Source organism: Triplophysa dalaica, chromosome 1, assembly GCF_015846415.1.
Source record: "Triplophysa dalaica isolate WHDGS20190420 chromosome 1, ASM1584641v1, whole genome shotgun sequence".
Taxonomy (NCBI): domain Eukaryota; kingdom Metazoa; phylum Chordata; class Actinopteri; order Cypriniformes; family Nemacheilidae; genus Triplophysa; species Triplophysa dalaica.
Genome location: NC_079542.1, coordinates 31,392,863 through 31,415,828, shown reverse-complemented (window position 1 = coordinate 31,415,828; position 22,966 = coordinate 31,392,863). Strand labels below are relative to the sequence as shown.

The 22,966-nt window shown below is 36.7% G+C and overlaps 2 protein-coding genes across 8 annotated transcripts in view; one reads left to right on the top strand and one right to left on the bottom strand.

Moving 5' to 3' along the window:
• Positions 1 to 5,998, bottom strand: part of LOC130429117 (A-kinase anchor protein 13) — a 65,916-nt gene extending 59,918 nt beyond the window's left edge. For 2 of the 6 annotated variants that reach the window (XM_056757544.1, XM_056757552.1), the window contains exon 1: positions 5,746 to 5,872. The gene's annotated coding sequence lies outside the window, so the exon portion shown is untranslated. Of the gene's footprint in view, positions 1 to 2,613; positions 2,728 to 5,745 lie in introns of those variants that run through there. The other 4 variants (XM_056757520.1, XM_056757503.1, XM_056757530.1 and 1 more) reach the window with 4 other exon arrangements.
• sv2ba (synaptic vesicle glycoprotein 2Ba) lies at positions 5,187 to 21,628 on the top strand. Of its 2 annotated transcripts, none has more exons than XM_056757571.1 (13): positions 5,187 to 5,328; positions 13,328 to 13,994; positions 15,318 to 15,498; positions 15,581 to 15,732; positions 15,819 to 15,952; positions 16,116 to 16,205; positions 16,366 to 16,479; positions 17,773 to 17,861; positions 17,998 to 18,162; positions 18,261 to 18,394; positions 18,501 to 18,704; positions 20,629 to 20,788; positions 20,935 to 21,628. In XM_056757571.1, the coding sequence occupies exons 2-13, from the start codon at positions 13,535 to 13,537 to the stop codon at positions 21,116 to 21,118; spliced, it is 2,067 nt and encodes a 688-aa protein (XP_056613549.1). In that variant the 5' UTR covers positions 5,187 to 5,328; positions 13,328 to 13,534; the 3' UTR covers positions 21,119 to 21,628. The 2 variants fall into 2 exon arrangements, with proteins under 2 accessions (XP_056613549.1, XP_056613558.1); XM_056757580.1 differs by having other exon boundaries at positions 5,187 to 5,333.
• The last annotated feature ends 1,338 nt before the right edge of the window (positions 21,629 to 22,966 follow it).

Genomic DNA, 22,966 nt, shown 5'->3' with positions numbered 1-22,966 from the left:
CAACCTTTTCTCTGACACCTGTTCATTCATAGTAACAAACAATAGCCTACATGACAGATTTTGTAGGGACGGAAGGAAGCAAGCGGTGTGTACGCCTGCAAATCTGTCAAACTGCCATTTCCCCAGCAGCTTTTGTGTTTCTGAAAGGTTTATAAACTCGATGAGGCACAGCTGGACTGTATGACCGAATATACTGTTACATACCGTACACATATTGTGTAGTAGACTTAGTGTGGCTATCAGCAGGCGGAATGTCTTCACAAAATGTATACATACAGAGAGTGTTTAAAATAACAAGATGATTAAGTAAATGATGACCGAATTTTCTGGTTGAACTATCACTTTAAGGTTTAACTGTATTTCTTCAACAACACATGAATCAATTATTTTAATGGATGTTGTTAATACATCATAAGACAACAAACATAATGGTTACCTGACAATGAAAACAAAGCTGATGTAGTATTCATACAGTAGTGCACTCACACATACTGATTTACAAGCAAAAGGTATTGTACTAATAATAAAATGCACACAGACAATATCGGAAAGGGTTATTGCATACTAAAATGAATCGCAGGTTTGTCCAGACAGGGTCTCGGACAAGTAAAACGAACAACCCTGGAATATGTCTGAGAAACTGTTGTTGTTGTTGTGTGCTAAAGCACATGGAAAAGACACTGAATGGTAAAATATAATCCTGGTTGCTTTACCGCCATCTGATCGTGACAGTACAGGTGGAAAAGGCAAAGCCTGTTTTTCATTTAAAAGTCATGTGGAAACTCTTGGAAGAATCATTCAGTTCATGCATTTAAAAAGAGTGAATTCATCTACTAGATGATTCTCCAGAGAGTTGTGTTACTCATGCCTGAATGAGTGACTGTTTATATGACTGTTTGGGGATGTGTGGGCCGGTTGGAGCTTGATGTTTAACTACACGGTCTGTTGAATGAATTGTCCTCTCCATAGCAACAATAAAAGGGAAATTGGTTTTCCGATCGTTATATCCAAAGTGATAAAGACAGGAGTTACAGTAGGAAATATTTATATATAAACGATCAAATTATAAATCCTTATTGTACATTTTAAACAATTTGGAAGATATATGGAACAATGCTTCTAACCAAACAGATCTTGCCTCCCATTGACTCCCATAGTAAGAAAATTACTTTGTCCTTTTTTTGTTTTGTTGAACACAAAATAAGACATTTTGAAGAATGTAGGACAGCAAACAGTTCTGTGGCACTTTTGACTACCATTGTATTTTTTCCTACTATGGGAGTCAATAGAGAGCAAAATCTGCCTGGTAACAAGCAATCTTCGTCTGAACAGAGAAATGTATACAACTCGAAAAGTGAGTAAATGATGACAGATTTTTCATTTTTTGGTGAAGTATTCCTTCAAGCAATGAAAATTGTATCTAGTTTTGTGTGTCTTCCTCACCTCACATTCTTTGGCAAATCCAGCAACAAACCCTTTGTCATTAGAGCTCATTGTAGCTTATGGGAATTTGTTAACACCTTCACCCTGACTCTCATCAAATTTATCAGAAGACTGTTAATCTGATTGGCACTCACCAGTCTTGTTGGAGAGTATGTGTGTGTGTGTGTGTGTGTGTGTGTGTGTGTGTGTGTGTGTGTGTGTGTGTGTGTGTGTGTGTGCGTGTGTGTGTGTGTGTGTGTGTGTGTGTGTGTGAATGTGTGAGTAGCATTCATTGTCTGAGGACAAGCATACAGTATTCTGCTGTGTATTATAATGATACATTGATGAATGTTCAATATTTAATTTATTATTCGCTCACTTTCCAAAATTTGACGTAATCCAAAGAGCGTATAATTCATGCAGAGACAGGTAAAAGCCAAAATAAATATTTCCATTTAATTAATATTTTATGTTAAATTTGTTCTAGTTCTTTTTTATTTTGTATGAGCTTTTGACTTTAATTGATTTATTCTTTAATTTTATACGATAATAATATATTATAATAATATAGTATATTATGAGGTTCATTTATTTGCATTTCATTTTCGTCTGATTAAGAGCTTGCATGCTCGAAACGTCACACGCTATGTGATTAGTTATATCTAGTTATATCTTTTGATATATTTCGGAGCTTTGGTGTTGCCGACTTTGCATTCCTAATAGGCTTCTACTTGTTTTTTAGTCGAGCATCCATTTGAGATCGATGTGAGTACTCTGCTTGCTCTTTGATATATTTTTAGGTGAAATATCCCTTTAAAGTTTTTAGACCTTTTCTGTTCTCTGTAAGTTCCACTCAGAATGCCCTGTTTATAAGCAAATAAACAATACTTTAAACTGTAAATGTTTTTAATTTACCACAATATCACGGTTTAGCGCCACACTACTACAATATTTTAATTTCATTCATATTTGACAACATGACGTTAATTTAAGGAAATAAAACAGTTTGCTGATTCATCAAAATGTTAATGACCAAGAAACATAAATTTCCAATCACATTCACTACAAGAAATGGCCTATTTGTTTTTTTCACTAGCTCAACAACCGTGAGGCTGTACGTTTTTCTCACAGGACACATTTCTCTTTCAATCCTTCCCATCCGAACAAACTCTCTTGATCCTGCGAGCTTACCTTAGCTCTTGACAACTCAAAATTGAGTCCAGCTGAGCTCATACCTCCATTATATCAGCATATTGCAAGAAGAAAGACCCCAAAAGAGCACACCTCAATCCTCACACATCTCCAGTGCATGACAGGTTAGGTCACGGCGATGGTTAATACAAGCTAAATACGGCTTTGTGTTTGGCAGCCGATAAGAGGCGTGTGATGTCACGGGTGGGGGAGGTAAGAGACCGTGGCTCAGGTGTCCGTTTCCAAGTGCGCTTGAGTAACAAAGACCCGCTGTCTGTTTGATTAATGTTCTCCTATCTGCTGCTTTGAAAAACCTGCTGATATTGCTGCTATAACAGCTTTTTTTGGGACATTATTGCAACTTGTATTGCAATTACTGACATCATGTTTTAAAAACTGGGTAACAAACCGTGATGAGTAACACTGAAAGCAACAAACATAGCGAATCACTACAAATGAGCGACTGGCCATTCCAGTACCTCAGAGATGACGTACTCTGTAGGCTGACCCAGAAGTAAGCGCCGCGCTGGTTCCCTTGACCAAAAGCCTATGCATCTTCCCATAGACTTTTAGAAGATGGCAAAAATTAAGCAATTATAAGTAATTATAAGCAATTATATTATAAGTGATTAACAAAGGTTTATGATGATGTTTACAAAATCTTCCAAAATAGCCAAAAGAATCGGTAGAAGTAAAAAGCTAACACAATGCTATAAACAGACTACACTTAAAGGAGGCATGAATTTAAATCACAATTTTAACCCGAGCTTTTATTATATAAGAGTGAAACTAATTCACGCGAACATCTTGTAAGTGTCAGAACTGAAAACGGCCTTGTTACTGAGATTACATTTACATTTATGCATTTGGCAGACGCTTTTATCCAAAGTGACATACATTGCCTTATCCTTTACATTTATACATAGGTATGTGCAATCCCCTGGGATTGAACCCGAAACCTTGCGTTCTGGAATGCAACGGCAGGTTCTGGAATGCACATATCTATGACGATATTGATAGGTTGAACACCGCCTCCACAGAAAAATACTACTTCTCTAGCCCCGCCCACTGGTTCGCGCATGACAGAACCAGGGAATAACATTGAGCGTTTGTTTTTCATTCTTTTCTCTGAGGATTCCTTTGTGAACAAGGCAGAGATCGGCACTGAATTTGTTTCAAATTAACTCACTATAGCTTTTTAGAGATCGCTTGATATCCGGAGCACTTTTTGCACAAGATTAGTTTTACCCGGGGACCTCTAGTCCTTTGTATTAATTGCAGATGTTGTCTTTGATCTTAAGCCCGTGTGAATCGCCATCTCTGTGATTTGGTTGGCTCATATATAATTTTTCAAGGTTTAAACACCGTTTGTGAATAATGGAGGCTGCTTTGAAGTGTTTTGGTATTATTTCGGGTGCTGGGTGATATTCATAAGTTATCGGGAGTCTTCAGTTTGTTATTTATCATGGACACTCTCGTAACATTTGAGACCCGCGATCGTGGTGATCTTTTGTCTGGTTCGGGATCAATGGTCTCAAATGCTGACAGGTACAGTCATATATCATTAAATGCAATACAAGTATAGGCTATACAAACTATAAGCAAACACTTGCCATCACATCTGGGAAATAACTCAGTAAATTTGAGTAAAATCATCCCTTCCATTTGCGTAACATGAAATACTGATAGGGGGAGTTCATTTATAAATCACAGGAGGTCTCCAGATAATACTGATGCCCTGCGAAAACTGTGAATGGTGTGAATGGTGCTAATGTGTAACCTAAGGTTACTTCTCGAACCATATTCACTGAAGGATCCAACTATTGCTATCCAATCAAAGCAGTGGGTGTTTACTTCCAAGTGCCTTTAATGCTGCACGCCCATTAAAACGGTGCGTTTTTCCTCAAAACCTGGGTAGAAAATAGCCTATTATTTATTGATTTTGTTGTTATTGTAAGCAAAAAAAAAACAAGTGAACATCATAAGTAGACCTCATATAACAATATAAAACAATAAACAAGATCTGTTCATCAGATTTTCAAGGTCGCTTGATATCAACGTCATCACCACCAAGCCTCCGACAACTCTTTCAAACTTAATTAAATATGTGTCCGTATCTACGTTTTAAGAGATCTGTGCGCATTATTTGTGAGCTTAATATGTGCGATGACGTCTAACATTCCCGCCAAAGGATGTAGTCGCTTTTAGCAACTGGTTAGCAACCACTTTTTAAGACACAATAAGGCTTTACAAAAATCACAAGCGGGTTATAACTGGTGACTTTTACGTCATAGAATAAACGTGAAAATATTTAGAGGTTTTGTAAAGCAGAGACCTCATTTCAGGCGATTTACCAAAAACCCATTCTAAAAACCCATAGACTTCGGAGCGATGGAACCGGAAGGCCTTAAATGCTAACTCGCTTTCGGGGTTTGCGTACAAAAATACGTCATCTCTGAGGTACTCAATTGCACCATTAAACAAATATTTTCCTCAGGAGGTTGAGAAACCACTGTGATGTATCCTTCAATGTTTTCAGATATTAAAACATACCAAAATACATGTGTTCGCCTTTGAACTATAATCTGGAGTAGAAGTACTCTTAATACCATTAAATATTTAAGGCTATTTCTGATGTCAATTGTTTTAAATTGCCAATAGGATTGCTTTACACCCATGAGCGACAGACACATCATCAGACCATCAATAGAATTGGTAAGGTAGGTTTGCCAGATAGAAACTATATATTTAAAATATGTATACATTTGCAATAAAAGTTAAGTATACTAGAATATAAAACAATGCTCCCACAGCTGCCAGACAGACATGACTTTGACTTACAAAATTCTCATTTCAATTTCATGGGGTCTTTAACAGTTAGGGTGTTTGGAGTCAGGTTGTGCACCTGTTAAGTATTAAACAAAGTAAAAAGATATATTCACATTTTCCTCCCTTTAACCTTAATAAAATCAAATCTATTAATTGTTTTATTACAAAGTCCGCATTATCGTAACACATGCCCGCAGTTTTCACAATGGCATTTAAACGTTATAAACAAAAGCTATTAAACACACTCAGTTTAACACGACTGTGTGTTTCTCAACTTGTTACATGTATGAATTAAACTCTTACCTGTTGACCGGACACTTCTGAAGTTACAGACACACCGGTCTCAGGTCAGATGAAAGCCATGTTTCATGTTACTTGTTCGAGGAAACTAACTGTGGTGTTGAACATTTGGGAGATGAATGCCGTTGACTGTGTTGCTCCAGAGGCTGTGTCCTCTAGAGGGCGCTCGGCGGCTCACAATCGAAAAAACAAACAACAAATTCAGGACTCATTGTGCTTCTTAAAAGAGATGTTTACATTATAAAGCATAACCATTACATTCTGTTGTTTCTAAATACTGTTTGTTGATATACTCACTGACATCCAGCTCAACTAAAACTTAAGTATTAAATGCATGAACTAAAATGTATCGTTTGATAATCACGAGCTGTTGTGATTGGGTCATTCTCGTCAGCGCTGAGAAAAGTAAAAGAATACCACTTGCGTTGAACAACGAATGTGGTGCTGCAGTATGGCAACAACTTACACAGACATTATGAAATCCAAAAAAGGTTAACAACCGCATAGTCAAAGATATTTGATACTATAAAGGATAAAATTATCAAGAACGTGCGCACATGACTTCCAACTCACGCAACTTCCGGGTAGTTATATGAAGATGTAAATCATAAATATATTACGTTCATGCATTTCGTATTACCCACAATATACTTTAGGGTTTGTATGAAAGACTTTCTATACGATATGATTTGTTTTGCAGATGAGGGCAGATGTGGGGTTGATGCAGCGGGCGGTGCTCAGATAGTGAGCACTTTAAAGCTCTGGCTGAAAGGCTCTTGACTTTCTTTTGTGGCATGATGATGAACTATGGCAATGATAATGGTAGTGACAGATCCCCCAAAACAAGACTGCAATATATGGTCCCTTATTGGTATAGTCTGAGATGTTCACTCAAAGAATTGCTCAATTATACTAATGATGATGAGTAATGCCATAGATAGGGACCGTCTTTCTTTATATTTTCTTTCTTTATTACTTTCTTAAGAACCTTGTTTCACTACAAAGAATCATTACTTTTTTTAACTCTTTATATTTCCTCCCCCTATATCTCCCTGAACTCTCTGTAAATCTTGTTGGATAAAAGCGTCTGCTGAATGGCTAAAAGTAAATCTAAATATGAGATTTGTTGTCATCTAGTTTGTTATAGTGCCACGCCGTCTATTGGTCAATAATCAGATTGCAATCTTAAACTAAAGGCGTAGATACAAAAACACAATAAATGAACAATAAAAAATCCTGCATGTTTAACTAACTGTGGATGGCTGTAAGCCTATAATATGGTGAAATGGAAGATGAAGGCTCTCTGAATAATGAGCTTCATGGTGTTCAATGAACTTCCCCAGTCTTCAGAAAAGCCCAGACCACCCTTCTCGCCCAATAGAGCTCTGGTGTTAGATAAATAAGGAAACAGTTTAAGAAAGACTGCCTCGTATGTCACGCTGAGCTGCACTTGAACACATTTGTGACAGCTGGATGAGGGAAAGCGTGGGCTGAATTTCAATACCTCGTCGCATCACACACTCAAAGAGCGGTGGAAGACAAGCATGGTGTAATGAAGAATATCGCTAGCTTTGTCCAATCACAGAAGCTGTTTTGTATGTTGAAGAACGTGCTGGAGGAGTAATGGTAACTGGGTGGGCTGTCAAACTGTGGCCTGCTGTGTCAAAGTTCATTCGATGTGAAGAAAAAACTATGTGGTGCTTTTGTAGGAATTGAATCCCTATATTGTACATTTTATAGAATGATAGTTGCTGTAGGTCAGTTGGTATTTGATTGGGTATACACTCACCTAAAGGATTATTAGGAACACCATACTAATACTGTGTTTGACCCCCTTTCGCCTTCAGAACTGCCTTAATTCTACGTGGCATTGATTCAACAAGGTGCTGAAAGCATTCTTTAGAAATGTTGGCCCATATTGATAGGATAGCATCTTGCAGTTGATGGAGATTTGTGGGATGCACGAAGCTCCCGTTCCACCACATCCCAAAGATGCTCTATTGGGTTGAGATCTGGTGACTGTGGGGGCCATTTTAGTACAGTGAACTCATTGTCATGTTCAAGAAACCAATTTGAAATGATTCGAGCTTTGTGACATGGTGCATTATCCTGCTGGAAGTAGTCATCAGAGGATGGGTACATGGTGGTCATAAAGGGATGGACATGGTCAGAAACAATGCTCAGGTAGCCCAACGATGCCCAATTGTCACTAAGGGGCCTAAAGTGTGCCAAGAAAACATCCCCCACACCATTACACCACCACCATAATTGCATTAATGAGAAATTGAACAGGTGTTCCTAATAATCCTTTAGGTGAGTGTAGATATATATTGTATGATGTATGTATTATATGTATAATAAAGACTAAAAAATAGATGTATAGAATACAGATTGGATTTTACTAAAACACTCATTTTTATTGTATTTTATTAAAAAAGACATTTCTAAAAATAAACATGTAATACAAGTATAGAAACAACAGTAAACACACATTTAATACATTGTGATCTAGTAATGCAGGGGTTCTCAACCTTTTTGACTCCAAGGCCCCCAACTGTATTTAACAACATTTAAAGGCCCCCCTCCCGCTCACAAAAACTCAGTATTTCAGAGTTTGACATTAACTGGAAAAGTGTTAATTCGATATGGACAAGAAATACCTTGTTTTTTAGTTGTTTCAAAACGTATTTCACTGCATATTTTGTCTCAATTTAAATGATTAGTCATCCCGATGCCACTTGGAAGTCAAGGACCCCTGTTGAGAACCACTGCAGTAATGGTTTATATCTGTAATTGAAGTCAGAGGTTTTAAGGCATTGTCCTTCCACAAAGAAACACCAGATGGCGATGTTCTCATACTGACTCTTTCTTGTGCAGCTTTTACATTCAGCATGTCTGTCACTTTAAAGCATTCAGATCACAAGCAGTCACATGAGCTGTGATTCCCTTCAATCAGCTTTAGAGGTTTTAATGGGGTGGTTGTTTGTGGTTGTGATGCCTTACCTCCCTTCCAACCTTCAATACTACACCAGATTACACTCATTGTCGTCTCGTCTGCCCGTTGAAAACAATAAAGACTAAAACATGTATGACCAGTTAAACAACACAAAAACATGATTGTAAACTTTGCCCCCTCACCCTTCAATTTTGATGTCCATTACAGATAATGAACCATCAGCTCTTTTTCTAAACCATTACAAATGTCTTTTTTGTAGTGCGTTTTGCCCTTTATTCCAGTAGGATTTAATGGCATTTCATTGGATCCCATCTGCCACATAACATCCCACCAGTAAAAACCATTACCAGAACAGAACCATAGATAGGCCTACCATTGGTGTTTCTATTAAAACCAACACGATTCCCATTAATGTGATAAAAAATTGCTGTTTCCATTGTTTGTTTCATCAGGAATATAATACGAAAACATATTTAATATTCCTATTAAAGAATGGTTTGATTTTTAAAAATACTGTACAGACACAAACCTGAGACCGCTTAAATAATTTGCACATTAAAAGATTATTATACAAATTATAGAATTATTGATTATCATGCTAAATATTTCAGAGAAATTTGTGAGGAGCTTCATGGCAAAAAAAATAAAATTTTGAATAATGATAGTCTATAGTTCTGCATTAGTCCAACCTAAGATTCAGTCCAGGAACAAATTCTGAGAGGAAAAAAAGGGGCGGGGAAAATACAAGGAATCTTTGTGATCTAAATATAGCCAATGGTTCTGCTGGGGTGGAGCTAATCCTCTTTGCAGTAGAATTACTGGCTGTGGGATTAGGCATCTTTACTCTGTGCAAGACATCCACCCTCTCTCTACAATACTGTCCCACTACATGCCATGCGATCTTTATCAAAGATATTTGAAACTGATTGAGCAACTTTTTGCATTTGATGTTGTTCGGAAGGAACGCATTTATGTACTTATTTGTGTACTCACTTTGTCAATTATACTGGAAGAGTAAAAATACTGAAATATATGTATGTTGTTAAGCCACGAGCAATTTATCATTTTCCATCAATGTTAGATATAACCTTTAGTATGCAATAAATTACAACATTTACAGCATCACTCAAAACCCTCCATTCCCACACCAACCCCCCCCCCCCCCACCCTAAGACATACTCTATAACATCAGGTATGGTTTAGACTGAATGTGGACTCTACCATTTGGCATGAAGCACAAAGCGTAGGGAGATTCTATCAGGATGAACAGTGATCATGGGGTCGACCCATAATCCCCTGCTATGTACAACAGCCTCCTGTTAGGGTGACATGGACGGTTTCTGAAACTCTCTGCCAGGGTTCTCCTTTGGATTGTTTAAATTTTTGGACGTTTCCTTTAACATCAGAAAATGAGCAACTTCGATTATGGTAAGCTATTGCAAGTTCGCTTTAAATGTATTTCGAAATTGCATTCAATGTCTTTGCTTTGAAATTATGCCTCATACACATTGCACTTGTTTTTTATGTTACATAGTCCAATTTTGTCATTCTGTTGTAGTTAATAAATATATATTTAATGAAACACTTATTTCAAAACGATTTTTTTTTCATTTACACAGACAAGACAGTAAAGATTAGTATTAACTATTAAATGACACAACTGCAAAAGAAAACGTAATGGATCTATATTGGTTCGAAATGTCCCAAACCATGACATGTTCCATTTTAGGATGACCAACAGATTGTTTATTGATTTGTATAGCCATTGACATTTTGGCTCTGTCTGGTCTCCAGAGAGATTACAAGCAATGAAACAGAAACAAAACTGAGAATTTGTATTTGTAAATATAACAAAGAGAATTTTATAAATGTTGTTTTTATAACAAAATAAAAGGGTGCACATATCACTGGTGCTTACATATCAAAATGCTGCAGCACAATACAACATAGGAACATAAGAAAGTTTAACTAAATTATATGCAATTTAAAATTAAATATTGCGCTAACAAATGCACCAAAAAGTCTTTAGAACAAAATACATATATTAATATTCATATGAAAATTTAAAATCTTAATTTAAACCTTCTGGGGTGTACTTTCACATTTTTTGTGTTCCAAAAGTAAATGATTATTATTGCCTCCGCGCTGTGAAACTTCATGTGAGAGAATGAAGTATAATTTGACATCACAGCATTCTTCATGGTGGTTTTACAGGTGACATGCTTAAGCAAACGTGCCCTTCAGAGTTGCCCTCCATTTAGTGTCACCTCCTCCCAGTGACATCACAAAAGACACGCCCACACCATGTGTACGTTTGTCCATATATGGAAATGTCACCTGACTAGGAGTCACTTCTTATTTGACCTTTCTAATCATTCATGTTGGTGGTGCATCGTGATATAATGTGATAATGTTGTGTTTGACATAATTGTGTAGTTGATATTGTCAAGACTCTACTTATATACTTGCCTATCGCAATTCAAAAAATATTCTGTTAATGCATAAAAATCAATCCTGTCCAGTAATAGTCCCTAAAGTCTGGGTTAAGGCTTTTGGTTACAGTTTGTCTTTTGGATTTATTGCCACAGTAAGTCTAAAGTTACATAATGGCCATCTGTGAGCATCATGATGACCAGGTTTAGACAGGACATTGAGCGAACATAGAGCCGTTTTCTCTGTTATCTCTTTTCAACCACATTTAATATTCGGGCAAAGCAAATTGTTTGTATTTAATGCTGAAAAGCCTTTTATAAATTGACACACTCTATGCAAATATGGAGTTATGTCTGCATCTATACTGTATTTGACAAACTAGAAGCTATTGATTGATTTCTGGATTTTTGCATAAAATCCAAAGCAATTTACTCAAGGTTCTGGATCTTATTGCTCTTGACGTAGCTGCATGCTTTACAAATAAAGCTACAAGCAAATTACTTGTATTTTTTATCGTGGGACATTTATCTCACACCATATTTAATCCGGTCATCTGGGAGTCCTCACGCAGAATACAATTCAGATGGTTTTAAGATGGATTAAATCATAGCTTTCATTTGTAATGTCATGTCATTATGCATGAAGATATTTTTCTGTATAGTAGTGTATTATTAGTGTATCATAGATACAGAGATACATTGCTGCTAGTACATTTATTGCGTTTACAAAAGAGAATAAGATGCAAGTTCTCTGATATTTTATATTCAAGTTGTTTCAGAGGATCAGACTCTTGTTTACCTGCAAGAAATACTGAAACTATCAGGGGTTCTCAGGTTCGGCCCCGGAGGGCCGCTGTCCTGCAGAGTTTAGCTCCAACCCTAATCAAACACACCTAAACAAGCTGATCAGGTGTGTTGAGGCACGTTAGAGCTAAACTATGCAGAACAACAAAGTTTGGGGACCCCTGAAGTAAATTAATAAACTGTAGTAAAAATCCGTAAAAGAAAGTAATTGTCTGGCAGCTGGGGCTCCAATAAAATCCAGTAAAATCCCAAAATTCATCCCGGAATATCAATATCACTGAATTTTACTGCAGTGCACAATAGTAAGTAATATAATACACTACACTATTTTTTCATGTATGGTTTTATTAAAGTAAAAATTAAGTAAGTATTAAGTAATTGTAAAAGCTAAATTTGTCTTTGCATATACAGTTATTAGGACTAAACGTTAAGTTTAGTGTTATGTTAAAAACAATTTTTTTTTTAAACCAAATAAATCCAGGAAAGCACTAAAAGTGTCGAAAACAGTCAAAATGTTTAGTATAATACCCATAATCCCTTGAGTCTAAATAGTATTGATCATTTAAGGTCAAAGAATAAGAACTGATGGGGCCTGTTCAACATGTTGTGGAGACAATAATTCAGTCCTCGAATTCAAGGGGAGCCCCTTAGGTATTAGGGACCCCCATAATAAGTAATTAATAGACCTATGATTTTGAGTGAAGCTGATTTCTCTATGCATCCTGTTAGGTTTTCATGTTTAAACAACTCAACCCTTGCATAACCCTTAATGTCTTGCATGAATTATTATTAGGCCTGGTTGCTAGAGATTCCAGAGTGACAGCTTTTTATGAATTATAAAGGGAGTGCATGTTGTGCGGTTTCTGTCTTCTATATAATCCATTCAGAATGGTATAATTTTTTTTCATGCTGATACAACCAACGCCCACATACACGCTGCAAAGTTTCGGGAATTACATTGAACTAAAGTGGGATTCACTCTTGAAATAGCTATGATTGACATATTGATAGCCATAGTTTCTGAATAAAGCAGACTTTCGGGATGAAAAGGTTGAAAAATCTGCTGACTGATAGACTCACAGATAACAGTCCCTTGCTGTCACCTACTGGACATAACTATGTAAAATGCACTAAAATTTCATGTTAATATGTTTCATGTTAAATTTAACCCAATTAGTTTCATTAAAAATGGGTAAACGGGTGTACACACAAATTTCTGGTCAAATCAACACTGGCTTTAAAGTGTTTTGTTGTATTGTATATAACCACGGTTTGACCATTGTCAAACTATAGACCAGGGTAAGTTTGTGGTTCCTTTGGTTTAGGGGGTTAAACATTTGTTCTTAATCTAAAATATCCCTCACCGATAATGGAAATATTTCTGTTCTTGCAGGTGCATCATGTGATCTTATGTAAAACCAACTACAAGAAACTCAATGTCAACATAACTATTGAGGCCTTATCCTAAAAAAGTGCAATTGAGAGTTTTAAATATTCCCCTTTTGCGTGGGATCTGTACATTTCATCAAAAACGAAAAAACTACTGTGGATTATGCAAATTTAGCTGGTTTCATCTGCGAGAATATAACATATCCCCAAAATGGACGACCCTTACCAGAACAACATAAACCAGCAGAGAGAAACCTACCCCACATATGGAGAGGGGGGAGATGATGGCTACCCCTATCAGACAGACTACCCTCCTCAGGAGGAAGATGCTGCTAGTGATGTCACCGAGGGCAACGATGAAGACGATCAAATGTATGAGGGTGAGTACCAGGGTGTTCCGCACCCGGATGAGATCAAGGAGGCCCGGAGAGCCGCGCGGAGGGAGGCGAGAATGAAGGCCAGGATGGCTGCAGAGGCCGAAGAGGAGACGTTAGCGGACCAATACGAGACCATCATGGAAGACTGCGGTCACGGGCGTTTCCAGTGGACCCTCTTCACGGTGCTAGGTTTGGCCCTTATGGCTGATGGGGTGGAGTGCTTCGTGGTGGGCTTCGTGCTGCCCAGCGCTGAGAAGGATATGTGCCTCTCCAATGCTGATAAGGGCATGCTGGGTGAGTGAATCAGAGAGTGTCAGTTCTTACGGATATGAAATAAACCCAAGATGCAAGATCTTATTTTTATCTGTTTTGGTAACGTTGCATTTGAGGAATACATTAAATTAATGGGAATCTTTCTCTCAATACCACATTGCTCTCCCCCTATACACTTATACAAATCTAAGACCATGTTAGTATATATTTGAACACCCTCCAGGTGCCATTGGAGAATGAACGACACCACAAGGTAAATCTGAACAGCTTGTGTTGAGTGCCCTAGTGAGAGAGAAGCAGGAAAAGTTTCGATTGGGGATAAAAAGTACCTGCTGTCTGGCACTGTGTGTAATCCACGGGGGGTTTACAATCCCTGCCACGTGCCTGATAATCTCTCATCCCATTCTCTAATAAATTGTTTGTGAGAGAGTGTGTGTTTGTATTAGTGTCAGAACCGTGAGGGAAGGCAAGAGAGACTGAAAGAGAGGGGATACAGGGGCATGTTGTCACAAGAGCTATGACTGTCAATGGAAACCTATCTGGACCTTTTGTAAGCTTTTCGGTACATTAAAATATTTTATCATAATTATTATTATTCACAACAACAACAATATAATATATATTAATAATAATAATAATATGGTGGTTGTCACAAATGTGACAACATTCCCTTGATGTTCATAAAAATACCCTTGTCAAAAAAATACATTTTGGTTTTTAATAATTTATTCAACTTTGGTTTTTCAATTATTTAAAAAAATGTAAACTGTATTTTCATTATATTATGGCTGAACTGTAGCTTCATTATAATATCATTATGTTATAGTTCGCACTTGTTTAAAAGTTTAAGTTTTTATTCTGATTATTATTTCTTGCAAAAAAAAAAAAAACATTATCACAACATTGAGTTTTACAATATTATTTATTGTGATAATCTTTAGTATTTTAGTTTAGAAGTAATACAAATATTGTAAGCAATATATGACAGTTTGAAGATGTTTAAAGCAAACTTACAAAACCACAAGAAAACACATTGTAATTGGACTTTTGAAATAAACCATTTATGACGTTTTTTATGTAATAAATCATCTAAAAAGTCTAAACTTCATTGGAATAAGAATGTATAAATTCCTGCTCTATATACTGAGCACTTTATAAAGTCACCCAATGACTAAAGAAAGTAGAAGGTATTGAATGATGTTATGTCCGTAAAAAGAAACAATCCTATTATTTTTTTACATTTTGGTCCATAACAAAAAACTACATAAATGCCATAAATTATATAATGTTTTTTGGTTTATCATCTCTCACTCTCCGGCGTTGTGTTGTTATATCATGGTTCAGGTTTAATCGTGTACGTGGGCATGATGGTTGGTGCTGTTGTGTGGGGCGGTCTGGCTGATAAACTGGGTCGACGGCAGTGTTTACTTTACGCTCTGACAATCAACAGCATCTTCTCCTTCCTATCCTGCTTCGCCCAGGGTTATGGCTTCTTCATCTTCTTCAGACTCTGTTCAGGAATCGGGTAAGACATTCAAAGCATGACCAAGCACACCAATGTATACTTTATACGTTTATGGACAGAGCACTCTCACTATCTTACTCAGAATTGGAGGGTCCATCCCCATCGTATACACATACTTCTCTGAGTTCCTGCAGATGGATAAGAGAGGAGAACATCTCAGCTGGCTCTGTCTCTTCTGGATGCTGGGAGGCCTGTATGCCTCCTTCACCGCCTGGGGAATCATCCCACATTATGGTAGTGATCATTCGACAGATTGTATGTTGTCAGGGTGAGGAATGCAAAAGTGATTTTTTAAAGTCAATGAATGTTCTGTGTTGTAGGTTGGGGCTTCAGTATGGGGACAGAGTTTCAGTTCCACAGCTGGAGGGTGTTTGTGCTGGTTTGTTTCCTCCCATCTGTGGCTGCTCTCGCTGGGCTTGTGTTTATGCCAGAAAGTCCCCGATTTCTCCTGGAGGTAATACAGATGATTGTCTTCGGTGCTGGAGGTTGTTCACTGAACAACTTGAAAGTTTAGATGTTACGAAGTTAGTCATATAGAAGGCATGTCTTGCATGGACCTTTTACGATTACTGCTTTTACAAGGACGCTTTTATTCAAAGCAATTTTGTCTTTTTTAGAACGCGAGACATGATGAGGCCTGGATGATCCTCAGGCAGGTCCATGACACCAACTGGAGGGCAAAAGGAGAACCAGAGAGAGTTTTTCAAGTATTTGTTTAAACTAATAAAGCCTCTGTAATATAACACATTTAGATGGTTAAAAGGCAAAAATTTTGGGTTTAGTCTGCCATGTTTTTTCTCAATATGGGTTTTTTTTTCAGTCATTGAATATAGGCCTATCTGATGAAGTCAAATGCTTCTCTTTCAGGTCTCTCAAATTAAAACACCTCAAACCCAGGATGATGAGTTCATAGAGATTCAGAGTGAAACTGGCACTGCGTTTCAGAGATTCATGGTCAGACATATGACTCTGGTCAAACAGGTATTTTTGACCGATTTTACATAATTGGCTAATTTTTTCCCGATATGTTTAAACGCTTTGTGTTACTAAGCTACATTTGTGATACGCATCACTGTTAGGATAAGGTATCTGAACATACATGAACCATAAACATTTTTTAATGATAGTCAGTCGAATTTGAAATTTCCAAGTAAAATTTGGTTGTTGACCAAAAAAACATTGATTTTCATTGTTACAGTTGCCCAAGCCATATCTTGAGAAAAATGTCAGTTTACATAATTTTTAAATATGGTAAAAATGTGGTAAAATCTAATTTATATGCTGGGTAGCATGAAACAATTTATACATATGAAGATTGAATTATAGGCGACATAAATGTAATTTTTAACCTGATCTCACAGGAATTTGTACAACATGGCTAATTTAAATCAATTGACAAGAAACAGTTATGTACATACGATAATTAGAATAATGCAATACTGAAGCCCCTCCCCTAAACATAACGTCACAGGAGCTAAAGCAAATCGTACTAAAACCAAGCGGCAACCTTCCAGCCTCCCTCGTGTAAACAACACGGAAGTTACTTTAACTGCAATTCATCAACTGTCCGCTAGAGACTGGTTCCAAAAGATAACAGAAACTCAATCAGCCCCATGTTAGGGCGTACTGACATATATCCCGGTTGCTCTCCCCACTCCCCCGCTGTCCTGTGCTCACATTGATCTTTTAAAAAATCTTTATTAATTTGTTAATTTTTAATTCCAAATAAACAAGTGTAAATACAAAAATTGTTATTGGGCCAATGTGAAAAGGCCCTTAATCTGTCCAACTTTACAGCAGAAAAAAAAACATGTTTACAGCCTGTGAGGGGGTGAATTTTTTATAACTCAACTGTTAAAATGATATTAAGCCTTAAAATTCTGCACAATTAAGGGCATGGGTACTTGAGTGACAGATGGTTTCAGCAACCGGGCACATCAGCTCCAACAACTTCCCACCTGTTACCCATTTTCAGTTATCCGGAAATGACATGAAGTGATGCGCTGCTCCGCTCACTTTAGGCTTCAAAAAAGCCCCTCAGAAACCTATGGGTGACGTCACTAACACTATGTCCATGTTTTACATGAATTCCTACAAACTAGCTACTTGGTTAAAGCTACCTTTTAAAATACGTATGAATTCCCATGGGTTGGTTATTTTACGCTAGAATACTACAGATTTTTGTATTCACCCTAGCAGTACTTTCTCAAAACCCTGGACAAGAAAAACTCTCACAGATTTTCATTGTGTTGTGTTTCTATTGTGTTCCGGAAGGTCATGAAGAACATGATGTCTCTGGCTTCACCAGATCTCAGACTCCACAGCTTGCTTATTGGGATTGTTTGGTTCACTATGGCTTTCAGGTGAGAAAATCATGCATTACCTGGGTGACATCTCATGGGTGACACCACATGACACAATCACAATGAATCACAAATGAGTTCTGTAATGATTTAACACATACATATGCTTACAATTCATTGATCTTCCATTGTGCAGCTACTATGGGCTGGGAGCTTGGTTTCCTGACCAAATCAAGTACCTTCAGTTTGAGGAATATGAGTCTAACGTCAAGATCCTCCATCGCGAGAGAGTGGAGCGATTTCATTTCAACTTCACACTGCAGAATCAGGTTCACAAAGAGGGCGAATATATTCATGACAGGTGCGCGATCAGATTATCAATTAATCTTTAAATTTCTATAATATAGTATGTTTATAAAATGAATGAATGACTAATGGAGAAATGCTCATCACATGCAGATTTGTCAACATTGAAATAAAAAATGTGAAGTTTGAGGACTCGCTCTTTGAGAACTGTTATTTTGAAGACATCAAATCGACAGAAACCTTTTTTGAAAACTGCACGCTTAAAAGCACAGTCTTCTACAATACAGGTGCTCAATTCATGCAATTCCAACAATTTTAATATCATTGTGTGTTTTAATTATTACTTGTATTGTTCTTTGTCATTTACATTTACTTTATTTACTTATTTTACAGATCTGTGGGAAGATTCAAAGTTCATTGACTGCAAACTGGAAAATACAACGTTTTTGCACCCCAAAAAAGGTTGCCATCTAAACTTCCAGGAGGAAAATGACATCTTGATCTATCTAGTCAGTTTTCTCGGCAGTTTGTCCGTGTTACCAGGCAACATCATAGCTGGCCTATTGATGGATAAAATAGGAAGAATTAAAATTATAGGTGAGTGATACATAAAATTATATTAAATTACAGCACATTAAAGGGGTCATATGATGCGAACACATGTTTTTCTGCGTCTTTGGTGTGTTATTAGTTGCCCATGCATGTATTAGATAAAATTGTGACGTAAAGAAATGACGTCAATTGCAAAAATTTAAGTGTCAGGACAAAAGATGCATTCGATCTAAAAGCAAATGCTCACCCAGACCTGCCTGCAACGCCGTAACCACTTCCCGGCGAATGTACGTCACTTCCTAACATGACTTGATTTAGACAGCCCAAATCTGAACGCAAGTATAGCGGCGTACTTGTAAATCTCATTGTATCGTATCCGCCAAGTCATGTTTCGTTGCGAAAAGAAATCCTCAAAAAAGACAACATAAGTCCTAATAATCAGTAATAATGTTCCAACTAGAGGCAACAAATGTCGTGTTTATAACAGGGTTTATTGACTTTGTTGAGTCGCGACAAGATTTGGCGTAACACTGGTTGATCAAGAAGGGCCAACGCGCTCGCGTTATTTATTATGTTACCATTTCCTGCTGTAATGCGAGCTTGTTTCTATCTCACACAAACTCTGTGTGATGTATATGGTTGTTTGTTTATAGTCTTTACAACGTCGTATATAAAAGGTAAAGCAGTTAGCTATAGTTTTATCTATTTAACATATGTTTTTTAATAAAACCTTACCAATCCTTTACATCCTGCTCAAGTCGCGCTCGCAAAGTTGATGTATCAGCTCGATCTTTTTCATTTTCCGTATCAGATTCGAGCTCGAATTGATATAAGGAAGAACCGATTACATGTTATTATTACCTGTCAGTAGAATTGCTTTGGAACCTGATGTTCCGAATATGGTAAGAGCCGTTACATTTCCGTGGAACGCTTGCAGTATTCGACCAATTACTACGCACTGGTTTACTGGCCAATCACAGCACACCTCGCTTTTTAGAGCGATGAGCTAGGCAAAGAGGAGATACAAACATGCAAGGTATGTGGAAAATACAGCGTTTGTGAACCTTAAATCGTGTATACACGTTACATTACATTACATCTTAAACAAATAAATCTGGTTTTCATTTTCGTCATTTAATTAATTTATTAAAATTTGTAAGGAAATCCTTTACATATATTACCTATAAATTCAAAAAAATTCCAGAAGTTTACAAAGCATCTCCCAGAAATATGATAAAAGTTCACAGTGTTTATCGGCTTTCTTGCTATTAATATCGTCCAGAATTTTTAATTTGTGTTGTCTTTATCATATCCTATTTAGTATTTATCTAACAAATTTTAAACGTTTCTTTACACAGAAAAAAATATAGATGGATAGATATTTTCGAAAAGGGGTTCCCTCACAAAAGGTTAATCATATGTTGGGGTCTCATGGCATCATAAAGTTTGAAAACCACCTTATTAGGCCACATGTCACAATAAAAAGAAAGCACACATATTTTAGGGATCTGTTTTTAAAACCAAAAATTTTATTGTAATTTTACTGTAAAAACATACATGCACTGTACATTTCTGCTGTAGTTCCGCAGCAGGTTTGCCAGTCCCTTCCAGTAGATTTAATTACTTTCCTATTAGTACTGCTTTTAAGTTCAAATTTTTTCTGCTCTTCTTGTAAAAAAAGCCTATTTGAAAACATGGATATCAATAATAATTATATGTTAGTATTAGAAATGCTACTGTAAATAAAGAGATTACACTCACTGGTGGATCATTTACCATTACGGAAACATATAAAATATTTTATTAATCACCAATAATGTTAGTTTAGGGAGGGCCTCTTTGACAAAAGCCTTAAACAATACATCAGTAGTCAGTCAATACATTTGTAAAGCATTTTATATTGAAATGACTATCAGTGTTATTTTTGACCTGGTGAACTTTGTAAATATGTGTGTGTTGGTGTTTTCAGGGATCTCAATGTTGGTCTCTGCTGGCTGTACGTTCTCTCTGTTCCTGTGCTTCAATCAAGGTTCTATCATCATGTTCCAGTGTCTCTTCTTCGCATCCTGCGCAGCCGCATGGAACGGCATTGAGGTGATCACAGTGGAGCTTTATCCCGCGTCCAAAAGGTAAAGTCACCGAAAGACATCTCATACACTTTATCAATTTCTCAATAGTTTTTCTTCCAGCATTATATTTATTAGATGTTATATCATATTATTTTTATTTAAAAAAAATTCTTATTCTAGTATCCTGTGCTCACTTTTGTCCTCAGGGCGACAGCGTTCGGCGTGCTGAACGGCACCTGTAAACTGGCAGCCATCATCAGCAGTTTTATCTTCGGCAAGTTTGTCAGCATCACCAAGATTATACCCATCATCATGTCCTTCTCAGCGCTGGTTTGCGGAGGACTGCTGGCGTTTAAAATGCCCGAGACCCGGGAGCTCATCCTTCAATGAAAAAGCCTAACTGAAAAAGCCTAAGGGATGTCCCTTTGCTTGGATCTCTGAACACTAAAGGATTGAGCTATGTTGAGCTAATATGATGTCATGTTTCAACGATGTTATCATAGAATTTGTTTCATTTCATCTTTTTTTTCTGAATCCGTTTAGTAAAATGTTCAGAACGGCTACACGTGGGATATTAAAGGGTTGGGAAATGCTTGGAACATATTCTTACACCTTTCAGATTTCTGAATTTAACCTTATTTCAACTATTTTGTAAATTAATTTTATTCATAGCATAATGACAGGAGTCTTTATCAGTTAGTTTTTGTTGTGCTGTAGTTCTTTCACAAGAGGTAGATCACTTTATTTACACTGTGTTTTTGAATTACCATCAACTGTTTCTTGTCAATGCCTTTTCATTAGATCGTAATGTAAGAATAATGTTGTTTGTGAAGATAGACATTTTTAAAATGGACTTAAGTTTTATGTGTTTTAAAATGTTATTTCTTAAGAATAATGTTTTATTCCAGCAAAAAAGAACGTTTAGATTGTATGATCAGAATTGTGTTCATTAAAATATGTGAATAGAAAACATTGATTGAATTTCTACAAAATATGCTTTAAATTGCACTGTAGGTTTGAATAGATTTAATCTATTATTCGTAAAAAAATCAACTCATTTTTATATGTTCATTCATTTTTTGTTTGTTCTGAGATTAAATAAAAAAAACATTATAATATAATTTGCAGTTTGTGGATACTTCCCTGTTCCCGGGTTCTTTAGCCGAGGGTTCCCATGATTCTCAGTGAGCTTCAGGGACGGACAGGCACTTGTAAAAACATGGCACACGTGTGAATCAGTCACACCTCAAGTTCTGCTCATTTATTTATGAAAGGGTGTGAAAGAGAAATCTAGAAAATGCCTTTACCAGATATAACTGCATATGTTTAAAAAGTGAAATCGTGAAGGTTACTAAAAACTGACAACAAAGGAAGCTACTGTAATTCATTCTTTAATTTACATGATTTATTTCTAGTACAGTTCTGTAAATGCATTTATTTATTAGCATGACACTCGCAGTGACTTTGAAGCCACGACTTCATTCATATCACAATGTTCATTCTTGGTGTATATACTTTATGATTAAGTTATTAAGTTACTTGTTACGTTTCACACCAAACGTGTGAACGTCATCACTCCGACGGCTCGCGCAAGGGCGCGATAAAACTTCTACTCTTCCAACTAACAGACACACAATGAGCTACCGAAATAAGTTCCAACAGTAACATGCATAACATCAAATACAAATGTAAAGATGTGCTTTAGATTATCATTCTGTTTGAGATGGGTGAGAGATGAAGACTAATAATGGGATTGCAGATGAGAAAGACACACAAATAGGTGCCAACTCCAGTCAAATCTCTGCATTACAGAGGTGCCAAATTTAACACTGCACTTTATCACACTCACAAACAGAAGCTGGAGGTCACCGAGCATCGGTCACAGAGTTCAATAGAGCCTCAATACAATAATGGTGAACTAGTTACGTAATAAAGTGGTGGTAAATCGAAACCATTTTAAAAAAATGATCTCACTGTCAGGGTGAAACAAGACCTCTCTTCTGGGGGATAGGGTTTGTTTTGCATTAATGAGCGGCTATCCTTTATATATTTTTAAATTCTTTACATCCAACCTGATCACGAAACACATTACCGAGAATCTTTTTTAAGAAAAAACACTCCATGCTACATGGTTTCGTCGGACGCATGTGCCTGCTTCCGGCATGTGTTTGGTTATAATATATAACAATTAACATTAAAACCGATATGTATATAAATTGTATTAAATTTATTTAAAAC

Coding starts and splice junctions, on each gene's coding strand:
- sv2ba (XM_056757571.1), top strand. CDS start 13,535: ATGGACGACCCTTACCAGAACAACATAAACCAGCAGAGAGAAACCTAC. Junction 17,862..17,997: donor TGGTTCACTATGGCTTTCAG/GTGAGAAAATCA, acceptor TCCATTGTGCAG/CTACTATGGGCTGGGAGCTT. Junction 18,395..18,500: donor CACAGTCTTCTACAATACAG/GTGCTCAATTCA, acceptor CTTATTTTACAG/ATCTGTGGGAAGATTCAAAG.